At 34.8% G+C, this 10,697-nt stretch overlaps 2 protein-coding genes across 5 annotated transcripts; one reads left to right on the forward strand and one right to left on the reverse strand.

The window, feature by feature from the left end:
* The first annotated feature begins 222 nt into the window (after positions 1–222).
* Positions 223–4,829, forward strand: LOC127083870 (mannose-1-phosphate guanylyltransferase 1). Of its 4 annotated transcripts, none has more exons than XM_051024228.1 (6): positions 223–502; positions 1,947–1,997; positions 2,143–2,302; positions 3,401–3,463; positions 3,569–3,808; positions 3,888–4,829. In XM_051024228.1, the coding sequence occupies exons 3-6, from the start codon at positions 2,192–2,194 to the stop codon at positions 4,557–4,559; spliced, it is 1,086 nt and encodes a 361-aa protein (XP_050880185.1). In that variant the 5' UTR covers positions 223–502; positions 1,947–1,997; positions 2,143–2,191; the 3' UTR covers positions 4,560–4,829. The 4 variants fall into 4 exon arrangements, with proteins under 4 accessions (XP_050880185.1, XP_050880186.1, XP_050880188.1 ...); XM_051024227.1 differs by having other exon boundaries at positions 225–502; positions 2,134–2,302; XM_051024229.1 differs by lacking the exon at positions 1,947–1,997.
* Positions 4,830–5,650: 821 nt separating this feature from the next.
* On the reverse strand, positions 5,651–10,380 carry LOC127083871 (delta-1-pyrroline-5-carboxylate synthase). The gene is made up of 19 exons (XM_051024232.1): positions 10,185–10,380; positions 9,997–10,068; positions 9,795–9,898; positions 9,585–9,687; positions 8,982–9,421; positions 8,637–8,787; positions 8,388–8,552; positions 8,189–8,266; positions 7,883–7,972; positions 7,585–7,671; positions 7,383–7,469; positions 7,185–7,281; positions 6,986–7,089; positions 6,824–6,899; positions 6,512–6,662; positions 6,359–6,427; positions 6,182–6,248; positions 6,020–6,090; positions 5,651–5,930 (listed from the first exon to the last, which is right to left on the reverse strand). The coding sequence occupies exons 1-19, from the start codon at positions 10,242–10,244 to the stop codon at positions 5,855–5,857; spliced, it is 2,148 nt and encodes a 715-aa protein (XP_050880189.1). The 5' UTR covers positions 10,245–10,380; the 3' UTR covers positions 5,651–5,854.
* Between the last annotated feature and the right edge of the window lie 317 nt (positions 10,381–10,697).

The raw sequence follows: 10,697 nt of genomic DNA on the forward strand, positions 1-10,697 counted from the left end.
TTTGATTTGATTGGTTGTGATTTGTTTTATAGTGTAAAAAAATGAATTATTTAAAAGGAAAGCATTAATAAAAAAAAATAGGAACAAACAAAAATATATATATTTAAAGACGTAAATAACGACCATGGACAATAAAGAGGAGATCCTAACGCAAAAGCCGAAACCACCGACGCTGGTGACACCAAACAAAGCATCAATGTTACGTGAGGAATTAAAAAGGAAAACTCAATTAATTAAATATAAAAAATGAAATAATTGAAAGAAAAAAAAGGGGTTCGTGCGTCACTGTGACTTAACCTATTTAAGGCCTTGTTTGGTTGGCGCGTATATATAAGGAAGATGACAAGCGATGACCAATCCGATCGCTACAGCTCATTGACCGGACAGTTGCGTTGTGTCAGGCTGTTGTTCTGTTTCAACACACCCCATTCTGACTCTTCTTCTTGACTTCTTCCACTCTCAGGGGCTTCGTTTCTCATTCCCCACCCTTCCCTTTCTTCAGGTTTTATCCCCTTTTCATCTTTACGTTCTGCATGGATTTTGTTTAGGTTAATTCATATGCATTGCAATCACCGTTTATTTTATTTTTTTTCTGAATTTAGTCGCGTTCACAAGGTGTTTGTGTAATTGTGTCAACGAAATTGTGGGCTAGTCATCAGATCTATTCTGTAATTGTGTTTTATTTGTTTTGTTTGCTTTCAGTTTAAGCTTTTTGCTGTATGTAGATATGTATGTATTTGTGGTGAAAATTATTTGAAAAATTATTTAGTACTGAAATTTATGATGCAATGTAGAGATGTAAGAGGTGGGTTGTTGAGGTTGGGAGGGACCAATGGATCTAAGATTAGAAGATTCTTTCAGTATGTTTTTATTTGTAAAAGCTAGGTTCAGCTATAACCTAATGGGGTTGACCACAGTGGTTAGTGGAATGTAACATCAGGAAAACTTTACCTTCATTATTAGGGATTTTAATATCAAAATGGGAATGCTTCAGGTAATAACCACTACCCCAACCTCCCAACATAATGATCTTTTTCGCAATTAGGTTGGTGGAGTATGGGAGTTAAAGACGAAAAAGAAACAAAATTGCTTCAGCTAGATAATTAAGTTAACGCTCACTTGTATATTTTTCCCTTGCAGTTTTCTTGTTTGAGAAACTTATTCTTAAATATAATGTAAAAAGCCTTTTTCCATATCGGGTTTTAGTAGACGCGTAATTGCTCTACCTTCATATGAGAAATGTGATTATGTGATCTAATTCTAACCTGACTCAATCTTTTGTTTTATTCCAAAGCTTGTTGATATGGTAAGCAATGTGGCAAAGGGTGGCTGTTTGGAATAATTGAATTATTACAGATTTCTTCCTTTAGTAGCCAAACTTAGTGATTTGGTGATATAATGTTGAATTAAGCAATGCACTTTACTTTGAAAGCTTCTTAAGTGGAGGTTATTTTTATTTTATTATGAAAGCTATATTGGAAATCTTCTCACATTGATAGAAGGAAACAGCCTCATACTTGAATTACAAGCAGAAGTTGAGTGCCGGGTTGGATTGGCTTACTTTTGGAGAAATATCACATTTCTTTTCTAAATAAACTAGCTTTCTGTGGGTGTTTTTGAAAACAAAAACGATTATTTTCCAAAGCTAAGAAGTAATGCTTACCACATACGGCAATCCTTGTTTGAATATGATACCAATAATAGATCAACCATCTGCAGGATTAAACCGTTTTTGTTGTTCTCCTTAAAATCTAGTCACGTTTCATAGCTGGATTTTGTCTTTGTTTTCATATACATCTAAACCTTTTGAGTCCCTTTTACTTCCGTTCCTAGATCCATGGTTCTTGTAATGACACGAGTATGGGCATCTCGCTTGATTCTTGTAATGAGTTTTTAGAGCCTTGTATCTTATGCTTTATCCTTTTTTTTTTGCTTGTTGATTTCAGTTACCATCTATAGCTACATCCGTGTCACGCTCTGTACAGTTGTCAGCTCAGGTGTAAAATCTTTGTCAATTGTTTTATTTATACAAATGTAACTGAAGAGTTCCTTGCAAGTTATTTATTTCTGTCGTGCATATTTATAGGACAGTGTGGATGTTGTTTTCTCATATCTTATTGTGGTATCTGTTAGCCTTTCTAGGTCTGCTTCAAAATTTATAATTTTACTGGAAAACAAAGGACACATCACAATGAAGGCATTGATTCTGGTTGGAGGGTTCGGAACAAGGTTGAGGCCATTGACACTCAGTGTTCCCAAGCCTCTTGTTGATTTTGCTAACAAACCTATGATTCTACACCAGGTAAGGCTTTCGATACCTCTTTTCTTGAAGTCTTACAAACGCTATGCTAGCTTGAGTAAATTAGAGATGGGTTTTGTTTTTTAATAGCCTCTATGTTATATTTTCTCCTTTGTATCATGGATCAGAGTTTTGCATGAATGCTGCATAGCCAAAATTAATTTTGCAGAAATTTTCAGCGGAATGAGTTAGCATGCTTATTGACCCTTGGATAAATCATCCGCAACATTTTTTCATGTCCAACAAGGCAATAACCAACATTGGGTCTTCCCAAATTCTCTAAAAATTTTGCAACAACCAATAAAATTTAAAATAAGATAGGCTAGTATTTCACCTTCACCTATCCATCTCCTACCAAAAAACTGAACATAATGTAATCAAATTTTGAGGTCTTTAACCCCCTCATTAATTGTCTCCTACCTAATTAAAATTCTACTATATTACTATTAAAAACTGTGTTCTACTTTTTTAGAGGTGTCCATTATAATAGTATTGCAGTCTATGGTGTGTCGAAGCAAAGGAAAAAATTGTTTTTAAGGATACTTCCCTGAGTTATCCGACATGTGTTGTACGGGTGTTGTACAAACCGACACTTGTCCAACACCAGGAAAAGCTTAATCGGAGGAGGTTGTGTTTTTTTGTGTTGCCATGTGACACTATTCTCGAGATACTAGAAAAAGAAGTTTCCTTTTGTTGCTTGAGTCAGAGAAACAATACATCTATTTTTCAGTTTAGTATGTCAAAGTATATATTTTCTGAATGAGTTGATTTAGATTGCTTTTGATATCTGCTTCCTCCATCACCGTGTTTAAGGTTAATATAGTGCGTTTTTGTTCATGTTTGCTTATTATTATTATATATTCTTCCCCATTCCTCAAAAAATTGGGGAAATTGTTGTTGTTTGCTTGAGAAGGTATTAAGTTTCACTTAATATTAATTCTTCTCCTTTTGTGATATTTTGTTCCTCTCATTATCCCATCACGGCCTGTGAGTACATGCAGGTGCAAGACTTAAATATTTATTTATGTTTATGTATATTTGTCTTAGTATGGCTTAATAAACTATCATGTCTTGTGTTTTTCCATTTAATTTGTTTTGCAGATAGAGGCTCTTAAGGACATTGGAGTTACTGAAGTGGTGTTGGCTATCAATTACCAACCAGAGGTAAGGATTGTGCCACTCTTTACCTAATCGTGTGCAGTCATTCTCACGGACATATATGAAAACAAAGTTTCTTTATTTTGAATCTGTTAACCCTTCCTCTTGCAGGTGATGTTGAATTTCTTGAAGGATTTTGAGGAAAAGCTCGACATCAAAATCACTTGCTCTCAAGAAACTGAACCATTGGGGACCGCAGGTCCCTTGGCTCTAGCCAGAGATAAGCTGATAGATGGTTCTGGTGAGCCTTTTTTTGTTCTCAACAGTGATGTTATCAGTGAGTATCCGCTTAAAGAAATGATAAAATTCCACAAATCCCATGGAGGAGAGGCTTCCATAATGGTGACAAAGGTAACAGAATTGAGAAAAACGTCTATTGCAAATTATAGCATTCAATATATTTATTTCATACATGTAAATACTTGTGCAGGTTGACGAGCCATCAAAATATGGTGTAGTTGTGATGGAAGAGACCACTGGCGAGGTTGAGAAATTTGTGGAGAAACCAAAGTTATTTGTTGGTAACAAAATCAATGCTGGAATATACCTATTGAACCCCTCAGTTTTGGATCATATTGAACTGAGACCCACTTCTATCGAGAAAGAGGTTTTTCCAAAGATTGCAGCAAACAAAAAGCTATATGCAATGGTTCTGCCAGGATTCTGGATGGACATTGGACAACCCAGGGACTATATCACAGGCCTGAGACTCTACCTGGACTCACTGAGGAAAAACACTTCTTCCAAGTTGGCCAGTGGCCCTCACATTTTGGGGAATGTAATTGTGCATGAGACAGCCAAAATTGGCGAGGGATGTCTCATTGGACCTGATGTAGCAATTGGTCCTGCCTGCATTATTGAGTCTGGTGTCAGGCTTTCAAGCTGCACTGTAATGCGAGGAGTCCGGATTAAGAAGCATGCTTGCATATCCAGCAGCATCATTGGGTGGCATTCCACTGTGGGGCAATGGGCTCGTGTGGAGAATATGACTATCCTTGGAGAAGATGTCCATGTGTGTGATGAAGTTTACAGCAATGGTGGTGTGGTTTTACCCCACAAGGAAATCAAAACAAGCATTTTGAATCCAGAGATAGTCATGTGAGGCTTCTGCCTTCCAAATTCTTAGCATGTCATGCGCTTAGGAGGTAGTAAGTTCTTGAGTCTGAAATGAAATATGTTCGTTTCATACTATTTCCTTTTATTGTTAATCACAATGCTCCTTCCTGCATATTGTACAAGTCAGTTTCGTATAGAATGAGTGTTGCCATAATTTATACTTGAAAGGTCAGTGTCTATGTGAGGGGCATAAGTTTGGCATTTTGTTCAAAAGTTGTGTTACTTTTGGTGTTATGTACAGAAGTTTTTCAAATTATTTGAGGGTTGCAAAATTGGGATTCTTTGACAGGTAAATTTCCTTATCATGGGACCAATCGAGTGTTCACATTTTTTGTCGGACCGCCGTGTGATGTGATGGTAGAGCCATAGAGGATTTTGATGATTCAAAAAGTCTATAATGTAAGATATCATTATTATTATTATATTAGAAATTGAAAATGTGGGTGTGAGGAGTTTATCTTAGCATACAACTCCATGCGAAGATATTGAATGAGCTAAGCTATGCAATTGTAAGACAATGTTTGAAAATAAAGAATATTTACATTTACATACACTAACATATGTAAGATTAATACTGCTTTCTTACTAAAAACTGCTACCAAATGTTTTAATTGTTTTTCACCTTTTCCTCACCTAGTTCAATTTGAAAGCTGTTGTGCAAGTATTTTACACTCAGGAGCAGTAAGGAAAAAGACCTATGTTTTATCTCTAAGAAAAGTATAATCAATGTATGGTTTTTAAGTGGATGATCCTGGTTGCATTGGCAAAAATAGGCTAAAGTGGAAAGAATGTTATAACAAATATGAAATAGTCTACAGGTTTAGTCTGACTTATAAGTGGAACAAACCCCTAGTTAGGCACTTCCAAAACTTAAATATCACCACTTTATTTTACAACTAAAAACATTAATCATCGAAAGTTTTTTTTATCACCAATGAAAAATAATGTTACAATATTAGTTCACCAAAGAATTTTTTTATCAAATTATTAATATAACTATGTAGTCCTTTAACTTGGAAAAAAAATCTGGAATAACTTGGAAAAAAAATTGTTGCACAATGACCACCAATTTCCTAATGTTGGAAAGTAAGCAATTTTATTGTACAGACAATAAATACAAAAGCAGTTAATGCAAATTATCATCAACATTGTACAATTTGAACTCACTCTCAATACAGAAAAGAAGAGAAAAAAAAAAGACTAAAGAAAATAAAGTACAACCAAGTGACATTCCCTGCCTCCCCTCCCTTGATGTGGACTTTCACTAGCAAAATGTACAAATCAAGGAGTTATGTCTTTGTGGGTGTAGCTAACTGCTTTATCACCATCTACAACTTGTCCACTTCCTTTGAGAATCCTGCAATGGCAAATGAATTGTTAATGTAACAGTTATGATCCATTTTTATAAGCCTATTAGAAGGTTTATTTGCTGTTGTCAGCTCTTACCATCTGGTTGTTAACAATCCATCAACTCCTACCGGACCTCGTGCGTGAATCCGGCTTGTACTTATTCCAACCTATTAAAGCCGGAAATGAAATTTTGAATTAAATCAACAAGCTTAGCGCAAAGCTTACTAACAGTAAAAACAATATTTTCTGATAACATACCTCTGCGCCTAATCCAAATCGTGCTCCGTCGCTGAATCTTGTACTAGCATTGTGAAACACAGCAGCACTGCCGATAAAATAACAAACATTATTCACATATACATGCCACTTTATGATGAGATGTAATCTCGAAAAAGGGTTAATTGCTTAAAAAAAAAGTTTTTCCGCGAACAATACCTGTCGACTTGACGAAGAAATACATCAGCTACTTCATGATCTTCCGTGATAATGGAATCAGTATGTGCACTGCCACAAAGGAGAAACAGCGACAATTTTAGAAAAGAAAATATGCTTCAACAAAATTATAATCAAGAAATATGAGTGACGTGCCTTCCATAAAGATTTATATGACCGATAGCTGCATAAACATCATCAACGATTTCAACAGTGCAAGCCAACGAACAATACTCGTGATGTAGTGAACGAGCAAGTGGAATAGCTAATAGAGAACTTGCTTTGGGTCCTCCATATATCGTAACGCCTGCATAAATTTTAGATAATTTCACTATTCCAGAAACATTACAAGCTAAATTTTATAATCAGTGTAAGAACTCGTTTGACTTAAAGAAATTGGTTTTCAATCATACAAAGGACGGCAACAGATAATTCTCTTAGTATAGGACAGTATGCCAAAATTCATACCTTCTGTCCGCAAGTCGACGATAATATTATTTATCCAGCCTTTCTCTACCAAATCCTTATGAACAAGAAGTGTTTCCTAAAAGTTGAAATTTAAATAACGTGAATTACACATGGTGGTGAAAAGTAACAACGCTTGCAGTATCATCACGTAAATTAAATTACCATGGCATTGCAGCCTGCTGGATAATCTGTTTTTGCATCGAGTACAATCTGCTTAGCCATCTCCAGATTTGCAGATTTATCAACATAGACGTGACAAATTCCATCTGATTTTGACAACAGAATAACATCATACGCAATAGTCACTATTATATCGTCTAAAAAAGGATTTACCATACCATATCAAGCAGAAAGGTCTTACCAGCATGACCTAGAACAGGGATTTTCGTGGAACTTTTGATATCAGAAACAAGTTTGTTGCTGCCTCTTGGAATCACCAGATCAATTACATCATCCAACTGAAAATCAAATGGAACACAGGTTCCAGCTTAGGTAAACGTGCCAATATATTCAAAGTGAGCAGGCTTATAAACCAGAAATTAATTTGTACTATACCCACCTTAAGTAGCTCGGGTATTTCTGCTCTTGATGTCACAAGTCCAATAAGTTTTGAACCAACAGTATCTGGTATAGCTTCAGTAATTACCTGAAATTTCAGATAAGGAAAATTACTAAAAAAAATGCTTATCGATGAAACTGCCAAATAAAATACAATATAAAAGAAAGTAGTTCACAAGTTATCATTTAATTTGAAACTAAACTTTGTGCAAAATTGCATTTGATCTCTTAGCCTCCTTGCCTCCTTTCAAGAGAAGCCCATTCCCACTTCGTATTGCCAAGGAAGCTATCTGTTCAGATTATACGAAGACACTAGCTTAGAATGCAGATAAACTGCGTCAAAGTCATATATTAATAAATCTAGACATGGTTTTTTAAACACAATGTAGATGATTTTAAAATTTAAATAAATTCATGTAACGTAAGAAGAATGAATTCATTTTATTATTTTAATGTAAGGCCCAATCCTTCAGAAGAAAAGTATGAAAATGTTTGATTTACCTGTACTAGTGCATCGGGGCGAGACTCAAAAACAATTAACAGAACTCCCAAAGGAGATGATGTTTTCTCCAAAATTAGCCCCTCTGCAAGCTAAATAAAAACGAAACTATCAGAAATATCGTAGATCATCAACAACCAATATTATCAAGTGCAATTAAAAGTGTCTATGAAAAACTTATTCAAAACATCATTTTATGACTTGGCAACAATAACACAAGTGTGTGTGTGTGTGTGTGTGTGTATATATATATATATATATATATATATATATATATATATATATATATATATATATATATTCATTACCTCGGTTCGTTTTAAAACTCGACCAATTGGATCCTCCATGTTTGCAATAATTCGTATGTTGTTGGCAAGGCCTGTAATCTGTCGATTATCATAGTTTATCATGAGAAATTTAGCAATTTGTTTTAAAATTCAACGATTATGTATAAATAGTAAGTTAGCTAAAATTTAAATAATTTCTTATTTACGTGAACTGCCTTGCCTTCTCGTTTTTTAAAGCCAGTCTAGCAACTAATGATTTTTCATATCCAGCTTCTTGAGCTGCTGCAACATCAGCTTCGTTTTCGATCCTGATCTCTTTCTGATGCGACTCCAAGGCATCGGCTATATTTAGCAAAATGTGTTTCCTTTCTTCTGAAGATGCGGCCTGTAATGTAAAATCGGGAGATTAGCATGTTTCGGAAGGAATGGTATACTGAAAGCTTAGCGATGTTTAAGATATAAAAGAGACCTGAAGCCGTCTGGAACAGTCCCTAGCTGCAACTGCCATTTCACGCACATCAACCTCTTTTAACGGGACCCACTTAGCCGCATCTTTATGGAAGAGGGTGCCAATACGCTGTCCTTGGAGGATTTTAGTGAGATTTTCAGCTGTGTTACCACTGAAAGGAGAAAAAAATGTTGCAGAACCCACTTGCAAAAATGAGAATCACATGTAGTATGTAACAAAAATAATGTATTTCATACTGTTTTTGGCATTACAGCTTCTGACTAATGCATCAACATGGGAACAGGAAAAGTTCATATTTAAATCTCGTTAAAAAAAATAACAAATTTTATAAGTTTTCATATGCACCTGGTAATGATAACAGGAATGCCAGCATCAGCAGCATGAACAGAAGCTGTTACTTTCGCCGTCATCCCACCTCTTCCCACCCTAGACTTGTCTCCAAAAGTAATTTCATTTTGATGCTTTTCCTTAATGTATGTGTGAATGAGCTTCGACTGTGGATCACTTGGAGGGCCATTATAAAGACCGTCTACATCACTCAACAAAATAAGAAGATCTGCTTTTAATTCCAACGCCAGCAAAGCCGATAAACTGTCGTTATCCCAAAATATGCCAGAAGAATCCTCGTATGGAGCTTTCCTAGTACTAACTGCATCGTTCTCGTTGAATATTGGAATAACTTTCAACGATAGAAGTGATTTCACAGTTTCAGAAAGTTGCTTTCTAAAATCTCTGTCTCTAAAATCATTGTCGGTAACAAGAAGCTGCGCAGATGTTACATCCAGCTACAACACACGTAGAAAAAAGAATTAACACAGCAAAGTAAACTATCCTATAATAAAAGTACTAATAACTGAAAATGAAATCGACAAAAAAAGTACATCAAATCCGAACCAGGGAAATCATAAGATGCTACATCAACTAATCGATTAAATTAACAACAATAACCTGACTAAACAAATCATCATAAGTAGCCATAAGACTGCTTTGTCCAACAGCAGCACAAGCCTTGCCATCAAGTTCAACTTGTGGCTTCTGAAGATCAGCAAAGCTGTAAAATTTCAATTCAACTACTTCAAAAGGGAATGCTTAAATGAAGTGAAACAAATCAACAAAACAAAACAAAAAAGTGTTAAACCTACATTACATCTTACTTACCTACTATGAATCAATTTTCTATATCTAAGTCTTTGGCGACCTAAGCCAACAGCACCTGATGAAACCAAAATAACTTCATATCCTAGAATGTTCAGCTCCTTAATCTGCCATTTATTTTCAAAAGGGTCACACATTCCCAATTCAAAATCCAATTTTTATCATCACAAAATAAAAACACACAAAAAAAAAAACATTTTTTGACCTGCTCACAAAGTGCCCCTAATTTTCCAACTGCTAATCTTCCATCTTGGCGAGTAACAACAGCAGTTCCAACCTTAAAAATGAATCAAAACAAACAACCTTAATAATTTGCATCACCATTTTGGTTTTGAAGCATTGCATACACAATTACATAAAAATGAAAATGAAGATGAAAAGGAAGAAGAATACCTTGATGACTATGCGCTTAACATCTTTGACGAAATCTCTACAAGGGTCGGCGTTCTCCATTTTTGTCTGACCAATGAAGTTTGCAGCGTCGTTGGTAGAGAAGAAAGAGAAAGAGAGTTTAGTTTAGTTTTTGTGATATCACATGTCTATGAAAATTGAGTTTATTTTTTATTCACTTTTATTGCTTTATTTGTATGAAAATTAAATTATAAAAAGTACAAATGGATTGTTTATAAAAAGGAATAAAATCAAATGAAGATTATATTTGGTGAAATAAAATAGAAATGTGTAATAAATGAAAACTAGGATGGTGAATTATCCTATTTTGAGATTGTCTTCATAAAAAAAAAATCCCAAGTATACAACTATCATGCATGCCACTAGAAGTAAAATAAAATTTTATTCGGTGATCTTATCATCTCTCTTCTTAAAATAAATAAAAATTGTTAAATTTGGACTTTGGAAACTCAACATGTCCATGTCCTATATTTTATGGTTGTCTCAAAAACTTAA

Source organism: Lathyrus oleraceus, chromosome 5, assembly GCF_024323335.1.
Source record: "Lathyrus oleraceus cultivar Zhongwan6 chromosome 5, CAAS_Psat_ZW6_1.0, whole genome shotgun sequence".
Taxonomy (NCBI): domain Eukaryota; kingdom Viridiplantae; phylum Streptophyta; class Magnoliopsida; order Fabales; family Fabaceae; genus Lathyrus; species Lathyrus oleraceus.